We start from the raw sequence: 23,445 nt of genomic DNA on the forward strand, positions 1-23,445 counted from the left end.
ATACAACACTAAGGAGACAGGTTTAAGCTGTAGCAGGATGGACAGAAGTCTGACATTAGAATGAAATCTGATGGCATGTCTGACTATGAATAGAACCTGGTTGTTGTTTAGTTGCTAAGTCTGGCTCTTTGAGATCCCACAGACTGCAGCACTCCAGGTTTCCCTTTCCTTCATTATCTCCTGGAGTTTGCTCACACTCATGTTCATTGAGTCAGTGATGCCACCCAACCATCTCATCCACTATTGCCCCCTTTTCTTCCTGTCCTCAGTCTTTCCTAGCCATCAAGGTCTTTTCCAATGAGTAGGGTCTTTTTCAATGAGTAGGCTCTTTGCATCAGGTGGCCAAAGGATTGGAGCTTCAGCTTCAGTCCTTCCAGTGGATATTCAGGGTTGATTTCCTTTAGGATAGACTGGTTTGCTCTCCTTGCAGTCCAAGGGACCCTCAGGAGTCTTCTCCAACACCACAGTTCAAAAGCATCAATTCTTCAACCCTCAGTCTTCTTTATGGTCCAACTCTCACATCCATACACAACTACTGGAAAAACCATAGCTTTGACTATAAGGACATGTGCCAGCAAAGTGATGTCTCTTCTTTTTAATATGCTGTCTAGGTTTGTCATAACTTTTCTTCCAAGGAGCAAGTGTCTTTTAATTGCATGGCTGTAGTCACCATCTGCAGTGATTTTGGAGCCCAAGAAAATAAAGTCTTTCACTGTTTCCATTTTTCCCCATCTATTTGCCATGAAGTGATGGGACTAGGTACCATGATCTCAGTTGTTGTTTTTTTTTGATCTCAGTTTTTTGAACGCTGAGTTTTAAGCCAGATTTTTCACTCTTCTCTTTCACCCTCCTCAAGAGGCTCTTTAGTTTCTCTTCACTTTCTGCCATTAGAGTGGTATCATTTGCATATCTGAAGTTGTTGATACTTCTCCCAGAAATCTTGATTCCAGCCTGTGAGTCATCCAGCCCGGCATTTTGCATGATATACTCTTGTGTAAGTTAAATAAGCAGGGTAACAATATACTCTCTTCTCAATTTTGAATTGCTCAGTTCTTCCATGTAAGGTTCTAACTATTGCTTCTTGACCTGCATACAGTTTCTCAGGAGGCAGGTAAGGTGGTCTGGTATTCCCATCTCTTTCAGAATTTTCCATAGTTTGTTGTGATTCACATAGTCAAAGGCTTTAGCATAATCAGTGAAGCAGAAGTAGATGTTTTTTGTAATTCCCTTGCTTTTTGTATGATCCAATGAATGTTGGCAATTGGATCTCTAGTTCCTCTGATTTTTCTAAACCCAGCTTGTACATCTGGAAGTTCTTGGTTCACGTACTGCTAAAGCCTAGTTTGTCGGCTCTTGAGCATTACCTTGCTAGAATGTGAAATGACTGCAATTGTACAGTAGTTTGAACATTCTTTGGCATTGCCTTTCTTTGGGATTAGAATGAAAACTGACCTTTTCTAGTCCTATGGCCAGTGCTGAATTTTCCAAATTTGTTGTGCAGCACTTTAACAGCATCATCTTTTAGAATTTGAAATAACTCAGCTGGAGTTCCATCACCTCCACTAGCTTTGTTTGTAGTATTGCTTCCTAAGGCCCATTTGACTTCACATTTAAGGATGTTTGGCTCTAGGTAAGTGACCATGCCATAGTGGTTATCTGTGTCATATAGACTTTTTTATAGTTCTTCTGTGTATTCTTGCCACCCCTTCTTAATCTCTTCTGCTTTTGTTAGGTCCTTGCCATTTCTGTCCTTTATTGTGCCCATCTTTGCTTGAAATATTCTCTTGGTATTTCCAGTTTTCTTGAAGAGATCTCTAGTCTTTCGTAGTCTATTGTTTTCCTCTATTTCTATGCATTGTTCACTTAAGAAGGCTTTTTATCTCTACTTGCTGTTCTCTGGAACTCTGCATTCAGTTGGGTATATCTTTCCCTTTCTCCTTTGCCTTTGCCTTCTCTTCTTTTTCAGCTATTTGTAAGGCCTCCTTGGACAGCCACTTTGCCTTCTTGCATTTCTTTTTCTTGGGGGTGGTTTTGGTCACCACCTCCTGTACAATGTTATGAATCTCCATCTATAGTTCAACAGGCACTCTGTCTACCAGATCTAATCCCTTGAATCTATTTGTCACCTCCACAGTATGATCATGAGGGATTTGATTTTAGTCATACCTTAATGGACTAGTGTTTTTCCCTATTTTCTTTAATTTAAGCCTGAATTTTGCAATTAGGAACTCATGATCTCAGCCACAATTAGCTCCCAGTCTTGTTTTTGCTGACTGTAAGGAGCTTCTCCATCTTTGGCTACAAACAAAGAATATAGTCAGTCTGATTTAAGTATTGACTATCTGGTGGTGTCCACGTGTAGAGTTGTCTTTTGTGTTGTTGGAAGAGGATGTTTGGTATGTTCGTTTCATTCTCTTCGCAAAACTCTATTAGCCTATGTCCTGCTCCATGTTGTACTCCAAGGCCAAACTTGCCTCTTACTTCAGGTATCTCCTGACTTTCTATTTTTGCATTCCAATCCTCTATGATGAAAAGGACATCTTTTTTTGGTGTTAGTTCTAGAAGGTCTTATAGGTCTTCAGAAAACCATCTAAAGGTTTAAAGAATCTTTAGAAAGATCCTTGAAAAAAATGACATCCTGCTGAACATGTAAGTTAATTCCTATTTCAGAGAAAATAGTGCTTGGCATATAGGGGTGCTCAGTAAACAATTTTCCTTCCTGGCGACGGGAATAGGAATTGAATAAGCACAAAGATGCTGTTTACCCCCCATATGCACTGGTCTTTTAAAAATTATGATGTATTTTAAACACACAGATTGGGAAGATCCCCTGGAGAGGGGAAAGGCTACCCACCCCAGTATTTTGGCCTGGAGAATTCTATAGACTATTCCATGGGGTTGCATAGAGTGACTTTCACTCACTTCACTTAAACACGAAGACAAGATAGAGAGTTAATAATATTCCTGTCTTAATAACTCACTTTATCAAATCTTAACTTTATACCATATTTACTTCAGATCCTTTTTTGGGGGAAAAAAAAACAAACCCTAAATAATACAGATTCCACTGAGGCTATTTACATGCCTGTTCTCTACCTTGTTCTTCCCCTCTTCTTTCCCTGCATCAGCCAATCATTGCTTGGGAGGGTGGAGCCCTTTGGGGGTGGGGCAATGCTCTGTGAGGGTCACAGCTGAGGATGCACAGCTGTGGGGGAAGGGGTGTGTTGGCCCTGAAGAGGGCATCCATGTGGCACATCACAGGGTCCACTGCACTAGGTTATCCTGCACATTTTAAGGTTGAAAGATTCTGACAAATTTGCTTCCCAGGAGCCTGTTTTGATTGGGTTCTTGCTTGCAAACTGTTGACACTTTCAGCTACTCTCCACTTGCATTGCTTTTTTTGATAGAGGTGGGCAGTGTAATTCTGTGATAAAAGTTAAGCGTGGTCAGCCTTTTTCAACTCAGGGAGTTACATCCATAGCCACTCTCCTGCCACAGTCAGGGGGTGGGGAGAACAACTGGATGGTTAAGAGTAGTGCTGTTAAGATGAAGTGAAAAGGAATTCACTGGTGAGAAGGGTTACGCTTTGCTGAGATTTCCTTTCATTTTGTTTTCTTTTTTCTTGGCCCATGCCACATGGCTCATGGGATCTTAGTTCCTCAATGAGGGACTGAACCCATGCCCTCAGCAGTGAAAAACGCAGAGTCCTAACTACTGAACCACTAGGAAAGTCCCTCCTTTCATTTTTCTTTTTTCAATTTTTAACCATTCCTAACTGTATGCATGTACCATAACACCCAGGGTCCTTCTCATTTTTATTTTGCTAATTATACTTCTTTAAAGAGAAAAGCTGAGTTGTTCCTATAATATTGTGTCACTTGCTTCCTTCTCTGTGTAGGATAAAAGGGGTGGCATGTAGCACAACAAGGAATTGAACCCACTTCTTGGAAGTGTGTGCCACAGGCCAGTATCACGCTTCATACACATCTCAGCAGAACAGGGTGGGGCCCCCTCTTCTAGGGTCCCATGGGCTGGTTTCTGATAATTCCTTGCCATGGTTTTATGACTGTCTATCCTTTTATACTGAACATGAATTCTTGGTAGACTTCAAGTTCCATGAGGATGGGAGCTTGGTCTTTTCTTCCCCTGATGGATCCTCAATATCTAGGACAGGGCTTGCCACATAATACGTGCTTAATAAGTATTTGCTGAATAAATGATTAAGCAAATGAATTAATTCTATGAATTGCTTTTAGTGTTTCATAACATGATTTCATTGGTGTCTTATCTAAGGCAGTGTTTTTATCAAATCTTTACTAGTGAAGCAGAAGATGACTTAGGTGTTCACAGTCTCACTAGAGAATGGTCTAATGCAAGCCTGCCTATAGTCAGCCACTCTCTGGGGGAAGGTAATTTTATTCAACTCATTATTATCTATCATGTAATTCTTAGACTCTAGGCTGCATGTTCCTTTGCAGAAGACTAGTTTCAGATGATTTTTGTCCTTCTAGAAGAGATAATCCTGAAGGTCATGGTTTTATTGCCCTGTAGGGCACTAACCTTTTTTTTCCCCCTTTTCCTTATTGTGGTAAAATATGCATAATATAAACTTTGCCATTTTAACCATTTTATTTTTCAATTTTTTATTGAAGTACAGTTGACAATGTTGTGTTAGTTTCAATTGTGAAGCAAGGAGATTCAATTATATAAATATTCTTTTTCAGATTCTTTTTCATTGTAGGCTATTATAAGATACTGAGTATAGTTTCTTGTGCCATACAGTATGTTCTTATTATTTTTATATTTTATATGAGTAGAGTATATGTTTAATCCCAGATCCTAAATGTATCCCTTTCTTGCCCCTATTTCCCCTTTGGTAACCATAAATTTAATTTTCTATATCTGTCAGTCTGGTATCTATTTTGTAAATAAGTTCATTTGTGTCATTTTTCAAGATTCCACACATTAGTGGTATCACATGATATTTGTCTTTCTCTGTCTGACTTAATTCTGTATTTAATTCTGGTTTAATTAGTATGATGATCTCTCAGTCCCTGTTGCTGCCGATGGCATTATTTCATTCTTTTTTTGTGGCTGAGTAATATTCCTGTGTGTGTGTATACATAGATATATATAAACATATATCAATATCTATACATACCTCATTTTATCCATTCATCTGTCTGTGGATACATAGGTTGCTTCCATGTCTTTGTTATTATAAATAGTGCCACTATGAACATTGGGATGTGTATATCTTACTGAACTAGAGTTTTCATCTTTTCTGGACATATGCCCAGGAGTGGGATTGCTGGATTATGTGATAGCTGTCATTAGTTTTTAAATGAGCTTCCATAACTGTTTTCTAATGTAGCTGTAGCAATTTGCATTCCCACTAACATTGTAGGATAGTTCCCTTTTTGCCACACCCCCTTGATCATCATTTATTACATAGAATTTTTCATGATGGCCATTCTGACTGGTGCGAGGTGATACATTATTGTAGCTTTGAGTTGCATTTCTTTAAAAATTAGTTATGTTGAGCACCTTTTCATGTGCCTGTTGGCCATCCGTGTGTTTTCTTTGGAGAAATGTTTATTTAGGTCTTCCACCCGTTTTTTAATTTTTTTTTTTTTTTTTTGTATTTTATTGAGCTGTATGAGCAGTTTGTGTATCTTGGAAATTAAGCCCTGGTTGGTAACATGTTTGCAAATATTTTCTCCTAGTCAATAGATTGTCTTTTCATTTTGTTTATGGTTTCCTTTGCCATGAAAAAGCTTATAAGTTTGATTAGGTTTATTTGCTTATTTTTGCTTTTCTTTTGCCTTGGGAAACTGGCCTAAGAAAACATTGTTATAATCTATGTTAGGGAATGTTTTGCCTATATTCTCTTCTAGGAATTTTATGGTGTCATGTCTCATATATAAGTTGTTAAGCCATTTTGAGTATATTTTTGTGTACCATGTTAACCATTTTAAAGTATACAGTTCAGTGGTATTAAATGCATTCACATAGTTGTGCAAACATCACTGACATCCATCCCCACAACTTTTCATCTTGTAAAATGGAAGCTATATTCTCATTAAAGAATAACTCCCTTTCTGCCCTTCTCTCAGTCCTGGCAACCATCACTACCCTTTCTGTCCTTATGAAAGTGTAGTTATGTTCCATACTACTCTGAGTACCTCAAATATGTGGAATCACAATATTTATCTTTTTGTGGCTAGCTTATTTCAGTTACCATAGTGTGTTCAGTGTTCATCCATGTTGCAGCATATTGCAGAATCTCCTTAATTTTTAAGGTTGAATAATATTCCATTGTATGTACAGACCATAGTTTGCTTATCCATTCATCCATTAATGGACACTTCCCTTCCACATTTTAGTTATCATGAATAATGCTGCTGTGAAAAAGGGTGTACAAATATTTCTTCAAGACTCTGTTTTTCTGTTCTTTAGGGTATATACCCAGAGTGGAATTGCTAGATCATATTCTATTTTCAGTTTTTATAGAAACCACTATACTGTTTTCCACAGTGGCTGTACCATCTTATATTCCCAGCCACAGTGCACAAGGGTTCCAATTTTTCCACATCTTAGCCAACACTTGTTATTTTCTGGGTTTTTTTTTGATAGTAGCTATTAGGTGTGAGGGGATATCTCATACTAAGTGTTGATTTCTGTTTCCCTAAATCTTTTACCCAATCTTGAATCAGGTGATTTGTTTGTTTGTTGTTGTTGTTGAATTTTAGAAGTTCTCTCTGTATATTCTGGATATTAATCCGTTATATAAGATTTGCAAATATTTTTCTGTCATTCTGTGGACTACCTTTGTACACTATGAATAATGTCTTTGTTGAAAAACTTAGGTTTAAAATTTTCATGAAGTCCAGTTTGTCTATTTTTTTCTTTTGTTACCTGTACGCTTGGTGTCACATCCTAAGGCATTAACCATGTAACTTTGCGATTTACTCCAATCTTCTTTTCTTCACTGATTATGCATACTAGTTTCTCATACCCTTTTTTGCTTGAGCTTTGTTATCCTCCTGGTACCCCCAGAAATGAGTTAATAAATATTTAATACATATTTAAACAAAAGACAGTATTAGTTACCTATTTTTATGTTTAAAAAATACCCAAACTAAGTGACTTAATAAAAATCAGGTATTATCTCTCAGTGTTTCTATGAGTCAGAAATTTGGTATGCCTCAGTTGGATAGTTCTGTCTCTCATGAGGTTGTAGTGAGATGTCAGCTGGGGCTGCAGTCAGCTGAAGGCTTGACTGGAGCTGGAGAAGCTCCACCTAAAGCGGTTCCCTCGCACGCTGAGTACTAGTAGCTGCTCACTACCGCTCACTGAGGATGTGTGACATGAGAAGAACCCCGAGGGTCACCATAGGAGGAGAGAAGGAGCAGCCAGACTGACAGGATTAAACCAAGAGGATGAGGTGACACTCGAGCCGAGAGAGAGATTTACAGAAAAGGGCAAGCCACAGTATCAGATGCTGCTGAGAGGTCAGACAGCACACAGAGAAACTAGCCCCAAGGGAGGCTAGTTCTGAGGTAGTGGTGGAACTGGAAGCCCGGCTATATGCTGTTGGAGGGTCTGTTAGAGTTGAGATGGGATGCTAGAAATGTAAGGCTGAGGAAGTTCCTAGTTAGAAGAACCACAGACAAAGCTTAATATTGTGGCTGAGAAACTTCAGGGCACATTCTGAAAGACAACCCTAGTGAAGTCACATTTTGTTTCTTTTCAATCACTCTGCTCCCTTCCTGACACTGACCTCTCCCTGAGCACACTGGGGCTGATTCTGAGCTTTGTCAGTCGTGGGTCAGATAAGAAAACCACTGCTCCATGAGCTTGGCTTTTCATCTTTGTACCTCTCAGAGCAATCAGCAGTTTCTTTAAAATATTTGAACAAAAGATCCTTTCTTTTGTTTTGCACAAGTCATCACGTCCTCAGTAGAATTCTCTTGCCATCTTCTCAGAGAGCCCAGAGCCTCCAGATAATTTCCTTTCTTACTCATTCTAACTTCTTAACAGCCTTACTCAGGAAAGGACTGGTGACTTCTGTTCCAGGGCCCATGTATTAACTGGGCCCACGTAAACTTGTGTCCAACAAGAATGGGAAGGGCCAGCTGGTGTCTTACCCTAAGAGATCACTCTAACCCCAGACAAAGCCAACCAGGAGAAACCTCACCTTCCAGTCACTCCAGTACAGGGAATTTAGTTCATCCCATCTCATGGGAAAGTTCTTAGCAACAACCTGCTAGGTTATGCTCAAGACTCTCAGTGTAGGCTGAGGCCAACTTGGTTTTTACTGAAGGACTCACTAAGCTAGTGCTTCTCACACTCAAATATGCATGAGAACTACCCAGGCCTCTTGTTAAAATACAGAATCTGAGTTAGGAGTTGGAGCCTGAGATTCTGCATTTCTGACAAGCTCTCAGACGGTGCTGATGCTGCTGGTACTCAACCACACCAGCGAGGCTCTGGGCCGTGTCCACTACATCCAGGAACCAGCAGAAGATCCCAGGGGGTCACAAACAAAAAGAAATCCAAACGCCCTAGAGTCTAAATGTTTCCAAGAGCCATGGTTTTCATTTGAGTCTGATCCTGTGTTTTCTTTTTCAGCCTCAAGCAGCTTTAAGAGAGAATAAATAGGCAGACAGAGCTCCTCCAGCTCAGACCTGGAGGAGAGAAACAGCTCATCCCCTCTCATTGAAAGGGGACAAGCTGGAAGGACTCATTCCAGCCATGAGTCTGGCCCACGAAGCCAAAGGGAGAACAAGTCAGGGCTGGACAACGGATTCACCGAGGGTCTTGGGAAGTCCTGTGAGGCCTCGTGCATGGCCTCCTCCAGGCCCTTCTCTTGTCGCCTCCCAGGCTCAGGGAAAACCACGCTGCTGGACGCCATGTCCGGGAGGCTGCGGCGCACAGGGACCCTGCTTGGGGAGGTGTTCGTGAACGGCCAGGAGCTGCGCAGGGAGCAGTTTCAGGACTGCTTCTCCTACGTCCTGCAGGTGCCCGCGTCCTGGCCCGCCCACAGGAGTTGGGAGTTGGGAGGTGGGGTGGGGGGCACCTCAGAAGATGCTGACAGGTCCCTCCCCGCAGAGCGACACTCTGCTGAGCAACCTCACTGTCCGCGAGACGCTGAACTACACGGCACTGCTGGCCATCCGCCACGGTTCCCAGAGCTTCTTCCAGAAGAAGGTGGGTACCGCCCTGGGGCCACCCAGGGCATCACCTCACTGTGGCCTCATTATCCCTCGTCCCTTCATTTGCCCATTCCTCCCCATCAGTCTTCACCGTCTAAGAGTCTAGAGCTGCTCTGTCCACTGTGGCTTTGGGGCACTTGAAATGTGGCTTCAAATGTGGCACTTGAAATGTGGCTTTTGTCATGTGGCTTTGGAGCACTTGAAACATGACTAGACCTAATTGAGATGTGCTATGAGTGTAAAATACACACCAGATTTTAGAAAATTAGTCTGGAATAACAGAGCTTAAAATATCTCATTAGTAATTTTTAAAATATCAATTGTTGGTTACAATGGTAATGTTTTGGTTGTATAGGGTTAAAGAAATTATACCACTAAAATTAATTTCTCATTTCTTTTCACTCTCTAAATATGGCCACTAAAATGTTTAAATTCTAAATGTGGCTTGCATTATATTTTTATTGGATGGTGCTGTCCTGGGAGCTCTCTATTTGAACGGATGTGGTTGTTTTCCTCATTCACTGCCCTGCAGTCCTGTTGAGATTTTTCTCAACTTTATTTGAGACGTCTTGAATGTGCCTCATCCAAACTGGATTCAGTTGGTGAATTGTCAGCTCTTCCTAGGTTCTAATGTTTCCTTAAGTGGACCCAGTTTAGAAGTAGTTGTGGGTAAACTCATAGGGATCTCACCTAAAAATATTGTTTCATTTCTGTCTGGACTGGAAACACACAGGGAACCAAAAACAGGTCAAGATGCCACCTGCAGAGCAGGCACAGTTCCCTGGGAAGGAGGTTTCTGCCCATGATATCTGCCTCAGAGACTTCACCCTGCAGCTCAACGAGGTTCCTCCTGGGTACACACATTACATCTGCACTTCAGTTGCCAAAGCTGGTCTGTCTTCAATGCCACTGAGGCTCTGAGGGAACCCTTCATCTCAGCTGAAGGGGCAGCAGTCACTCCATTTTTATCAGGCCCCTTTGAACCTGTCATCAGGGAATTACTCCTCTTGACCCACATGCTGGGCTCTCAAACAGGGCTTGGTGAGTGGAGCTAGGTCTGAATGGTGTCTGGAGTACCGGCAGGCTTGCTGTTGTAATGCTGGGTCAGAAAAGGGCATTCTTCTGTTTCAGAGTCCTAGACTCACTGCTCTGGATGTCCTGGTGTATAGCTTTCACTCTAGAGGAGCCTTCAAGAAGAGCCATCAGCCCCACAGAGGGAGGGCTAGCCCTGTTCCTCCCTGGAGGTTACATTAGAGTGCTCAAAAGGCATTGTAAGGTTCCTGCTATTCTCCCAGCTTATACTCTGTACTCTCATCCCGGCTGACATCCATCAGACTTTGTTCACACACAGTATCTGATTTCATTCTGGCATAAGCTCTATGAAAGAGGCATTACCTCTGTCTTTAAGCTCAAGAAATTTATACCCAAGGAGACCGAGATCCAGCACCTCAGACCGGCAGAACTGGGACACAAACCAGGTTCTCTGGCTCCATCATGCCTCCCTGGGCCCCATTGTGGTCTGAAAAGATGGAGGTTAGAGTTCATTCCATGGGAAGGCACAGGCATGTTCCCATGACTTAGCTCCCTTGACAGTGACAGATGAGCCCTCTGCAGGCTTGACTCTCTGCTTTAGTATTTTTTCCTCTAAAACTGGTAGGAGAAGATATCATTGGTATCTGAGTTGAAGAAAGAAAGTCATAAGCAGATTCTTTTGAGATGGTGATCCATTTATATCACATACCCCAGGGAGAGAATCTGAAAAAGCCACTGAACTTTACCTCCTGAAAATGCATACATTTGCACAAATACTCAGAAAATTCAAGAGTATCTGAAATTGGTCAATGGCAAATTCACTTCCTGTGAGTGGTCCCTCTTCCTGGCACTTGCAGCCCCTAAGTGTCCTTCAAACTTTCCTATCATAACATTCTCCCTGCTTGAGGGTACTTTCTGAGCAGATACAGTCTATAGGATGTAAAATCCTGACAAGGTAGTTTAGGGAGAAGGAAATATCTATGATAAACAGAGCAGTCAGTCAGTTCAGTCACTCAGTCATGTCCAACTCTCTGCGACCCCATGGATTGCAACATGCCAGGCTTCCCTGTCCATCACCAACTCCCAGAGCTTGCTCATACTCATGTCCATCGAGTTGGTGATGCCACTCAACCATCTCATCCTCTCTCGTCTCTTTTCCTCCTGCCTTCAATCTTTCCCAGCATCAGGGTCTTTCCAAATGAGTCAGTTCTTCGCATCAGGTGGCCAAAGTATTGCAGTTTCAGCTTCAGCATCAGTCCTTCCAGTGAATATTCAGGACTGATTTCCATTAGGATTGACTGGTTTGATCTCCTTGCAGTCCAAGGGACTCTCAAGAGTCTCCTCCAACACCACGGTTCAAAAGATCAATTCTTCGGTGCTCAGCTTTCTTAATTGTCCAACTCTCACATCCATACATGACTACTGGAAAAACCATAGCTTTGACTAGACAGAGCAGAAAGTGCAACAGATCTGCTTCTGTCCTCTGCAAATCCAAACTTAAAGCCATGATTGATGTGGGCAGACTGTGCCCGCCCTTATACTTCTTGGACCACTTGAGAACCCACATGGTTTGCTCTGAGTCCCAGCTCTGCCATTTGTTAATGCTGTGACCTTTAGCAGTCTATGGACCTTTCTTCCCTGTAATAGAGTAATGATGCATCTTTCCTGGAGCTGATATGAAGAATAAATCAGTTTATGTGAAATCACATAGCATGGAGCGGATTGATGATCCCAGTGATCCTCGTGGTCCCTTCCAAGATGCTGAGAATTATTCTGTTCTCAGTGCAGTTTGCAAAACGGGAGAGGCTTCTAGCCAGAGACATATGAAACAGATTTAGTAAATGTCTCCTCTCTCCATCCCTTCCGAGCCAGGAGGGGCAAGCTTTACTCCTTTCTTGCTGTTGCAGAGCAGATGAAAGTGATGCTCAGAAATCTGCCCTGGCTGGTGCACGTGTAAACCCTGCCATGTCAAGTGAAACTCAGTTCCAGAATCCTTCCACTCTGATGGCAAGAAAACACCCTTCTTTTTTCCAGTACAAATCATACCAGCTTACGTACGCATTTTTAACCACCTCATTATTCCTTTGTATCTGTTTCAGATGTGTCTTTTCTTTTGGTGAAAGCTTCCTGTATTGCTCCAACTCCCTGTTTCCTCTGGAACTTTGTTCCATAAGTTATTCCCTCCCTTACTCCAATTTAGTTCTTTGTTGTTGTTATTTTTTAATGTGGTATTTTGTTTCTTTTTTCATTGTAAAAGAAACACAATCTCATTAGAGATGTATGGGAACAAAACTCATTGCCATATATACAAGTATTCTCAGTCTCTTTCTATCTGCTTTCCCCAGGGTCTAATGCAGAGAAGGGTATTCAATCAGGGGAGAGACAGAAATAGATTTTTGAAGGGTCTCTGGAGAGGGGATAAGCTGAGGAAGAAAAGAGGGAGAGGGAGGGAAAAGGCCAACCTTCTTGATCTGAGAGTCAGTAAAGAATTTTTTTTAGTGATTATTGTTTTGGTGAGTTGAGTGAGGAGAGGGTTTCAGGGAGCTGTAGGGTGTAAGATAAGCAGGGTGACAAGAATTGGGAAAAAGGAACTTTTTAAAGTGTGGCTGGAGATTATAAACTATGTCCCTTTTAAAGTCCTTAAAGAGATTCAAATAAAGATTGGCTTTGTTTTTAAGTATTTTTGATAGCTGGAGTATATTTGATCCAAAACCACAGTGAGATTGGATCACATGGGACTCAAGGACTTATTTGGGTTACAGAGGAAAAGTGAGGTTTAGTTCAAACGAAATTGAATCTTTTCTTAAACATATGAAACATTTATTATAATAAAGTTTCAAAACCCAAAGATTAAAAAATTAAGCTATTTCGTAACTACATCTTTGGGGGTTTTCTTATGGGCTGGACTAACTATAGCATCTGAAAACAGGAGTTCAACAAAATCTCCATTGTTTCCTGCTGAATTTCCCTGAAACTAGTAGAAGCAGTTTTTTGTTGTTCTAAAGTCTTTCGGGGAAAACAAATTCATATTATTTATTTTAATCCGATTTGTTGTTGTTTAGTTGGTAAGTCATGTCCGACTCTTTGAGACCCCATGGACTGTGGGTTACCAGGCTTCTCTGTCCATGGGATTTCCCAGGCAAGAATACTGGAGTGGATTGCCATTTCCTTCTCCAGGGGATCTTCCCAACTAGGGATTGAACCCACATCTCCTGCTTGGCAGCTGAATTCTTTACCTGTGAGCCACCAGGGAAACCCATTGTGATTTAAACCAAATTGGATTCTTCTGTATTAAGGGTGATTTTCCTAGGATGTGGTGAGTCTAAAAGTGGCCCAAACACTCAAGAGAAGTGTGTTGCCACTCCCCTGCCATCCTCAGCCTATGAATTGGAACAGCAACCCAGCAGTGACCAGCCTTCCTGGACGTTGTGTCTTACAGGTGGAGGCAGTCATGACGGAGCTGAGTTTGAGCCACGTGGCAGATCAACTGATTGGCAACTACAGCTTTGGGGGAATTTCCCATGGCGAGAGGCGCCGGGTCTCCATTGCAGCCCAGCTCCTCCAGGATCCCAGTAAGTGGGACCCAGAACTGCTACTGGCTGTTGCCTGGCATCTTCCACATGTCTACAGACATTTTCAGCCCTTTCTTCACAAGTCTCCATTTGGAAAGTGGTTTGTGTTGAACTGAAGCCACTGAGGTTTTTCCAAACTGGGAAGCCAGTTTCTTTGGAAATGCTATATAGTTCCTAAGGTGATTCCATCATCCAAGTATAAAACAGCTCTTAGACTTGGAAGCACTGCTTTTGTGTTGATGTTCAATTAAGGTCTTCCTTGAATATGGTCCCTGCCCTATCCATCCTCACTTCTTACTATAGTAGTGCCACTGTGTCTGCTCTGGAGAGTCAGTGAGTTTTGGTATGACTAGAAGTATTTATGAAATGGTAGGAATTAAAATAGCACTTTGAGTGATATATGAGAAAGTATGTATACTGGAGGAAGGGCCACCAAGATGAGGTGGCCATCTTTCCTTCCTGCCTTGATCATTTTCCCCAATACCTGGAGAAACTTTGTCACTTCTATACACTTGGAAGGAGACATAATGTATCTGCATACTTTCTTTACAGTGGGGTGGACCAAGACTGCCTGCTCTTCAGAGCAAATAAGAGGGATGTTCTTAAGAGCCCCCATACTTCTTGGGTAGAAATAAGCTACAAGCAAACCCTCTAAAGCACTCAAATGCCTGCCCCATCTTGGACTTTGTTTCATGGGTCAGAGTTTTTTGCAGTGCGAAAACCCCGTTGGTATTGGAAAGTGCTAGACATGAAATGAGAGTGTGTCTTTTTTTTAAATTTATTTTATGCAAGTATAGCTGCTTTACAATGTTAATTTATGCTGTACCTCAAAATGGTTCAGTATTACATATATACATTCTTCTTTGTATTCTTTTCCATTATGATTTATCACAGGATATTGAATATAGTTCCCTGTATTAAACAGGTGGGCCTTGTTGTTTACCCATGCTATATATAATACTTTGTATCTGCTAATCCCAAACTCCCAATCCATCCCTTCCTACATCTCCTCCCCCTTGGCAACCACCAGTCTCTTCTCTATATCTATGGGTCTGTTTCGTAGATTACTTCATTTGTGTCATATTTTAGATTCCACGTATAAGTGATATCACATAGTATTTGTCTTCCTCTGACTTACTTCATTTACTATAATTTCGAGATTTTTGTCCTTTCATCCAGCCTCTTCTCAGCCTTTTAGAAACACCTTAGTGCCAGCCGTCAGCCTTTGTTCCCTGTTAGGGTACTCCTGCTGCTGCTGCTAAGTCGGTTCAGTCGTGTCTGACTCTGTGCGACCCCACAGACGGCAGCCCACCAGGCTCCCCCGTCCCTGGGATTCTCCAGGCAAGAACACTGGAGTGGGTTGCCGTTTCCTTCTCCAATGCATGAAAGTGAAAAGTGAAAGGGAAGCCGCTCAGTCGTGTCTGACTCTTCGCGACCCCATGGACTGCAGCCTACCAGGCTCCTCTATCCATGGGATTTTCCAGACAAGAGTACTGGAGTGGGGTGCCGTTGCCTTCTCCATTAGGGTACCCGAGATGGAGCCAAAATGGTCCATAGTGCCATGTGGGAGGCCTGATCTGGTTGCTGCCTTGTTCCCCGAAAGGATTGAGGCTGAAATGTGCTCAGAAGCTGGGAGTTGGGCCCTGCCAGCTCAGTTGTTTTCTCTTGGGCTCTGGCTGCATTTGTTTGGATGGGACAAGACAGCTCAGTAAGGAACTATTCAACTTTCTGAATCTAGAGCACAGACTGCAGGCTTGACAGTGACCCAGATGTCTGGCCGTTCTTTGCCTGCAGAGGTCATGCTGTTTGATGAGCCAACCACCGGTCTGGACTGCATGACTGCAAATCAGATCGTCGTGGTCCTAGCAGAGCTGGCTCGCAGGGACCGCATTGTGATCCTCACCATCCACCAGCCCCGCTCTGAGCTCTTCCAGGTGAGGGCGATGTCTCTTGTTCCAGCTCAACTCGTCAGGGGTGGGCATGTGTGTGCTGGGCTGAGATCTACTTGCATGCATGCACGCGTGTGTGCTAAGTCACTTCAGTCTTGTCCGACTCTTTGCAACCCCATGCACTGTAGCCCGCCAGGCTCCTCTCTCCATGGGGTTCTCCAGGCCAGAATACTGGAGTGTGTTGCTGTTCCCTCCTCCAGGAGATCTTCCCAACCCAGGGACTGAACCCGCGTCTCTTACATCTACCTTCATTGGCAGGCAGGTCTTTACCACTAGTGTTAGATGGAAGCAGGGATCTACCTAAACCAGAGCAATTGAAGCCAATAGCTCTGGATTTGGGAAGGGTAGAGGTTGGAAACTTAGTTCCTTCAGCACCTACCCTAGGTGCTGAAACAACTACCATGTTCCAGACAGCTTCTGTACACTAGCTCATTTGATCCACACCACAGCCCCTTGAGGTGGATACCAGTATTTTCACTTTACAGAGGGAAAGAGTGAGACTTAGAAATGATACATAATGGAGCCAACATCACGGTTAATAAAAAGCGGGAACTGGCCTTCATATTCTCCTAATAGTTGGCTTCTAAGTCTGCGTTTTTCCTCTAAATCATATAGATTTCCTATCCAAAAATCTCACCTTAATCTCTCAGGATCCTTTTAGGGAGCTATTATTTGACTTTTATAGATGAAGATCTGAGATGTAAAAAAAACTTTGTCTAAGGTCTCTTACTTAGGGGCACGGCTGGGACTCAAACCCTGGTTGTCCAGGTCATGAATTGCTTTCTATCCTAGACGTGATGCTGGGTGTAAGCTGGGAGGCTGCAGGATCCACAGTGGCAAGCCAGGCTGGAAAGAGTAGGGATGCATTTTGAGTGGCTCGAGTACTCATGAATGGCTGAGACGCTCAAAGGACTGACTGCTTGAGACTTGTTTTCCACAAGGATGAAGTTACCTGATAACACACTGAGACTGTCTGTCGTTTGATCAGCTCTTTGACAAAATCGCCATCCTGAGCTGTGGAGAGCTGGTTTTCTGTGGGACACCGGTGGAAATGCTTGATTTCTTCAGTGGCTGTGGTTACCCTTGTCCTGAACATTCAAACCCTTTTGATTTTTATAGTAAGTTTTTCTTTCACATTCCCGATCATAAATGTTTTTAAAACCTCATCTCAGCTTCCTGCTTAAATGACACCTGTACAAGTGGATTTTATTTCTGCTTTTGTCCTGGTGATTTTACTCTTCAAAATATTAATTTGGCCGAGTCAATTAACTTGCCATAGATGACCTGTCAGAATGAGGTGGGGGATCTCTCTTGAAATGGTACCCTCTACTTGATCAGAGGAACACTAGCTGAACTTCAGGATTCTCCCAGACAGGCCTAAGGGGATCCTCATGGCCTTTCTGATAACTTTAAAATATTGAAAAAGATTTTTACAGGTGGGCATTAACAACAGGTATTATTTTGATGAGATGAAGTGTTATGGCTAGAACTCCTAAATCAATAATGAAACATATATTAGCCATTGTGTTTATATATGCATTTAAAAGCACATGTGTTTTTTTGTGTGGCAAAAAAAATTTCAGTGGACCTGACATCGGTGGATACCCAAAGCAAAGAACGGGAAATAGAAACCTACAGAAGAGTCCAGATGATTGAATCTGCCTACAAAGAATCAGCAATGTATCACAAAACCCTGGAGGCTATTGAAAGAACAAAACACCTGAAAACATTACCAAAGATTCCTTTCAAAACCAGAGATTCTCCTGGAGCCCTTTCTAAACTGTGTGTTCTCTTGAGGTAAGAGCCTCACCCCATTTTAGATGGGTAGACATCCACCCATAAAAGAAAAGCAATTGAAATGGGGTTGTTTGGCTTTCAGGAGAGTGATGAGAAATTTACTGAGAAATAAGCTGGCGGTGACGATGCGTCTCACTCAGAATCTGATCATGGGTCTGTTCGTCATTTTCTTCCTTCTACAACTCGGGAAGGATGTGCTGAAGGGTGCCATCCAGGATCGCGTGGGTCTCCTGTACCAGTTTGTGGGTGCCATGCCATACACAGGCATGCTCAATGCTGTGACCCTGTGTGAGTGCCTTGCCCAGGAGGTGTGCCCTTGGAGTGGGGGCGGGGGCTTCTCTCTCCCTGAATATCTCCTTTCTCCAGCTGACACCTTGCGAGACTGTACCAACATAAGGGTATTCCTCTGAGCTCAGCCTGGCCCTCTGCAGGTTCTTTCCCTGGGAAAAGGTAACTGGTGAATTGCTAACACCTCAGTGGGAATTAGGTCACCACGCGGATCTCCTTGAGGGTTTCTGAGGATCCAGGTGAAACAGGAAGTTATGAGGAGCTGATGGGGCAGCTGATGGTGGCGGTTTTAGAAGATCAGCCCTGGTGTCCTATCTTAGCCATGAAGAGGCGAAGCTCACCGGGGCCTGGATGCCTGGCCAACTTTGCACTGTTGACGTTCTTTATGGAGCCTAATTTAGGACAGCCAGCATATGGTTTTCAAACTCAGTGGGAATCCAGAAGCAATACCTAGGTGCCTGATGTTCTGTGCCAAGACCCTGCACAAAAACAGGACACAGTGCCTAACATCACTCATTTGTGTCTCTTTTGCATGTGTACTCTTGAATTGGTGACACCCCTCCTCCACTTTAGAGACACGGAAATAAATGATCCTACTGTAATCCTACTGTAGTTTGGGTAGAGTGTATGTTTCTGGGGGCGGGGGCGGTGTCCATAGTTCTGTGGATGGCAGTTCCTTCTCTCCGTCACCAGGGGACCCCAGCTGGTCCTCACCACCCAGCGCTGATAGACCTCAAGTTCAGCCTGGGCTAGCACCACCCCCTGCCCTCCCAGCCACCCCCCCCACCAGCTGTGTGGTGACCGGCTCTTCTGAAACCTGCCTTCTGTGCCCAGTCCCCGTGCTGCGTGCGGTCAGCGACCAGGAGAGCCAGGACGGCCTGTACCACAAGTGGCAGATGCTGCTGGCCTACATGCTGCACGTGCTTCCCTTCAGCGTCATTGCCAGCCTCATATGCTGCAGTGTGTGCTACTGGTAAGGAAGAGGGTGTCCAGAGGCCTTCCGTTCTCCCGGGTCATGCCTCCCGTGGCCAGTGGGACCAGTGGAGCGAGAGGCCCAGGATAAACCGCTCCTACTAGTACAGAGACCCATGATATGCGATGTGAATAATTATTACGAATCAAGTGAAATACAGGTAGAAGATAAGCAACAGCCTGGCTGGTTTGAGCTCTAAGATGAAGAGTTGGAAAGGCTTGTTGCAGGCTCTTAGATGTCGGTGTCAACCTGGGGAGTGAGAGAGGCAAAGCTGCTTGTTCTGGTTAGCAGGAGGGTGAACTCTCACAGCTGAGGGTGTGGCAGGGACCACGTGGCCGTCCTTGCTGGTCCCCATGAAGCCTCTTTATCCTCTGACACTCAGGAACACCCTGAATCTCTGATCTGTGATGTACACTACAGGCCCAACCCATCTGTGCATCCTCAGTCACATCTGACTCTTTGTGGGGACTGAAAGCTGGAGTTTTTTGACGCTTAGCAGCATATCAGACCTGAACTCAGTAGCAAAATCTGATCGGAACCAACATGAGGCTCTTTGTACTTTCCTAAGAGCAACACTTCTGTTTAGTAGAAATACTAATGTGCTTGAATGCAGGTGAAGTCCTGAGCCCTACTTTGGCAAGCATGGTCTATGCAGTGTGACACCTTCTGCAAATCTGTAAATTGCCGCATTCCAAAACACATCTGCCCCTGAAGTATTTCAGATGATGGATTGTGGACATAAGCAAATCTCCACATGACTTTAATTCAAGAAAGTGTAAGATTAATATAAGGAATATTAATAAAATATTATTATTATTATAAAAAAACACTGTGCTGAGGAATATAATGACAATAATAATGACTAACATATTGAGTGCTTGCTTTTATGTCAGGCACTAAGAAGTTTAAATATATCCTTTCAAGTAATCCTGGTGACTATTCTATGATGATGGCATTATTCATTATCCTTGCTTGAAGATGAGAAAGCTGAGGCACCAATGGGATATGTCTCTTCCCCGTCATTATCCCAGGGAATTACCCAAAGGAGACCAAAGGTCCATTTGGTTGGGCAGGGACAGGGCCTCTTGGAGGCTTTATAAAGAAGAACTTGAGAGATGAGCAACATTTGAACAGATGGAAAAGGAGCAAGGGTAGTCCAGGGGAAGAAAGAGAAGGAGCATAAGTTTAGAAGCAAAAACACATGAGACCTTTCCAGAGAAAAGGTTCAGTTGTGCTGTGGGGAAAGGGGAGTTGGAAGGGTAGTGGAAAATATGACTGATGGCTCTGAAGTCTGGTAGGCGAGGTGCTGAATGCCAGGCTAAGAGGCTGAGGTGGCTTAGATATTGGGACATAGTGGAGGATTTCAAACCTCAGGGAGTGACTCATATCTGTTTGACTCAGGAGGCTGAGGTCCACATCACTCTGGTTGCAGATTGGAGTTAGGGCAGTGACCCTGGCCAGCCCAGTGAGGAGCCTTGGCAACTGTCTGGGAAGGGCAGAGGCCCTGGTGAAGGGAGTATCAGTGGCAACAGAGTGGGGGGATCACTTTGAGACGTTGGGGAAAGTAGAGTTGAATGAACTAAAATGAAATGGATTTGTTGGGGGTAAGTAAAACCATGGATGATGCCTGCATTTTCAGCCTGGGACCATGGGAAAGTGACAACCTCCTTATTGAGTTTGCCAGGAAAGAGAATTGATTTGGTTTTTAACACATTGCATCTGAGATGCTACAGGACACCCAACTGGAGATGTTAGTCTGAGGTCTGGGTAACAGGTTGGTGTGGGGAAAAAAAGGCAAGAGGAGTAAGAGTCCAGACCTGGGAATGGGATTCTTTAGGAGAGAATGTTAGAAAGGGAGGAAGAAATCTGAGTGTAATATCTTAAGAGGCACATTCAGGAGAGTGGAAAGAGGCAACTGACTCAGTGAGAGAGGCAGAGAGGTGGTCAGAGGTGGAAGGAGAAGCAGGATCAGGCAGCATCAGAGATGCCAAGAGAGGAGAGAGTTTCAAGGGCATATAATAAACCTGTCAGTACTGCAGATGTTCAAGGAGGTGTATCATAAGATTAAGGAGGTCATTGGTGCTCTTCCAAAAAAGAGCTTTAGCAGAGGGGTGGGTGGTTTATAAGGGAAGAGGGAGTGAGATGGAAGGAGATGCTGTTTGAGAAGCTTGGTGGTATAAGATAGAATGAAGAGGGGAAGTTGCTTAAAAGGTTAGCAGACTCAAGGAATGGTTATTTTACGACAGGTTAAGTAAGACCATTGAGAAAAACCACTAGATTGAGAGTCGATGAAACTATAGAAAATTGGATAGTTCACAGATCGAGTTTCCAGATTAGACCAGAGACAGGGAAATCAGGTTAACAAAGAACAGTTTTAAGTAACAAGTAACATTTAAATACAAAACCTGGTGAATGATCAAGATTAAATGGGTGGAGTCACTGGAATTGATCAGGTTACCTAATTAGGAGGCACTGGTGTTGATGAATTATTAAGATTAAAGACCTTGAGGATAATGATGATGGACAGGAGTGCAAAACTGACCCTGGTTCAGAAGCTATGAAAGCATGAAAGCTGAGACATTGCCTTCACAAAGGACTGCACTGGGGCAGAGAAGTGATAGTATAAGCAAACTTCGTGATTTGTATAGGAGGAAAGGCAGATGACCTTGAAGAGTGGTAGGGAGGGAGGGGTGGATGTTAAAACATGCTAATTCCTCCTCCTTACTCTATAAATGGAAGAAAGAGCAGCCATGTCTGAGGGCTGTTGAGGACATGCTATAACCAGGGACATGTTATTTGGTGAAAGGAATATAAGGGGATATAAGGGTAGCTTGTTTACAAGAAGATGAAGGTCAAATCAGTGGAAGGGTTTGGTAGAATAAGACAAGAATGGAATGGAACGGGCCTGGGGAGGCTAATTCCCTCCCCAGAAAAGCGGTGAAGGGTTCTCATATTGGCAATAACCTCAGGATATAGGAATGAGGCTCCAAGAAGCAGGGGCTGAGAACCAGGTTTTGTGAGTCCTTAGCATTAGGGTGGGAGCAGCACTGGCCAGGCAGCATGTGGTTGCTTATGGAGAAGCCTGGACACTTCAGCCCTACTTACTGCAGTGACTTGTGATCATCCTCTAAGTGCTGGTATTTTTCTGGGAGAGCTGAGGAGCTGTAAAAAAAGAAAAGGGGGCTCAGTTGACTTGGGGCCAGCAGAACAATTCCCAGGACAAAATGGCCTCAAATGCTGGCCCTGTTCCAAAAAGGCCTTTCAAAAGTGGGGGCGGGGGGCTTGGCTTGCCCTGCAGAATCTTCCCACCCACTAACTACCATGGATTTATTCTTAGAAGGCAACTGTGCAGTTTTTCTTATATGATGACCCTTGGAGAGGAACTAAAGACCTTTTGTTTTTCTAGGACTCTGGCCTTATACCCCGAGGCTGCCAGATTTGGATATTTCTCTGTTGCTCTCTTGGCCCCCCACTTAATTGGTGAATTTCTAAGCCTTGTGCTACTTGGCGTGATCCAAAACCCAAATGTGGTCAACAGCGTGGTGGCCCTGCTCTCCATTGCTGGGGTGCTTATGGGCTCTGGCTTCGTGAGGTAAGATCTAATAATACCAACCGATTTAGACTGGTGTGGTTTGATGTTAATGATCACCTAATAATGATGATTGTAAGGCATTCCAGAGGAGCCTGGTGATACTCTTATCGCCTCACAGTCCAGAGTGTCTATAGTGCTTACTAATCAATATTGCTTAGACTGTGAACTGTTTACAGTTTATTTAATAAAATGTCTTCAGAGTGAGATTCAGGAAATGATGATTTAGGTGTGTTATCAGTATGATTCATATGTCATAAGCCATTATAGCTAAAGGAGAAAAACCAAGCTATCCCGCAGAAGCACAGCCTATTACAGGCTAACTAGCACGCATTCAGTCCATTTCTTCCCCTGGCACTGTTGAGTTTCTATTCCAGCTCTCAATTCCCAAGTATTTTAAGGAACTTAGAATAGTCAGATAAGAAAAGAGCCCACCAGGTAAGAGACTGCTGAAGAAAGTATCAGGACCAGAAGGACATGCACCAAATAAATGTTAACAGTAATTATCTCTGGGTGACATTCATTTTAATTTTTCTTTATATTTTCCTCTATTTCGTGAACTTTCTATAATGGACAAGCATTATTTTATAACCAAGAAAAAAATACACATGCACACCTACATATATTTTTAAAAAATAGTAGGAGGAAGGGTGGAAAATTTTAGGAGGGTGAAAGTGGTCCCTGGTGGGTGATGTGAGTTGGATCTAGTAAGCAAACTATAGGTCCCTGAGAAAACGTGAAGACGGCTATTTCTTTGACTTAAAAACCAGACAAAAAAGCTACTGAGCAGCTATTACATGTAATCACGTTTCTTTGTTTACTTATTTAAGTCAGAGCAATCCATGTTCAGGTAAGGAAACTAAGCTCAGACTTGACTTTGTTCTGCTCACACTGTGAAGAGCCTCTCAGGAAGCATGTGGCTCCCTGAAGTCAGAGTCTTCCTCCCACCACTCAGCTGCCAAGTGACCATTGGCAAGTCACTTTTCCATCTTAATTAGTTTCGTTTATAAGATGGAGATAATGATCT

At 43.2% G+C, this 23,445-nt stretch overlaps 1 protein-coding gene across 1 annotated transcript in view; it reads left to right on the forward strand.

Moving 5' to 3' along the window:
• The window catches only part of ABCG5 (ATP binding cassette subfamily G member 5), a 28,610-nt gene that overhangs the window by 1,133 nt on the left and 4,032 nt on the right, over nt 1-23,445 (forward strand). The window contains exons 3-11 of the mRNA XM_061155506.1: nt 8,887-9,023; nt 9,115-9,213; nt 13,690-13,822; nt 15,617-15,756; nt 16,760-16,889; nt 17,355-17,568; nt 17,651-17,856; nt 18,691-18,829; nt 22,236-22,421. Coding sequence (XP_061011489.1) covers nt 8,887-9,023; nt 9,115-9,213; nt 13,690-13,822; nt 15,617-15,756; nt 16,760-16,889; nt 17,355-17,568; nt 17,651-17,856; nt 18,691-18,829; nt 22,236-22,421 — 1,384 coding nt within the window. The remainder of the gene's footprint in view (nt 1-8,886; nt 9,024-9,114; nt 9,214-13,689; nt 13,823-15,616; nt 15,757-16,759; nt 16,890-17,354; nt 17,569-17,650; nt 17,857-18,690; nt 18,830-22,235; nt 22,422-23,445) is intronic.

This window comes from Dama dama, chromosome 11 (genome assembly GCF_033118175.1).
Source record: "Dama dama isolate Ldn47 chromosome 11, ASM3311817v1, whole genome shotgun sequence".
Classification (NCBI taxonomy): Eukaryota; Metazoa; Chordata; class Mammalia; order Artiodactyla; family Cervidae; genus Dama; species Dama dama.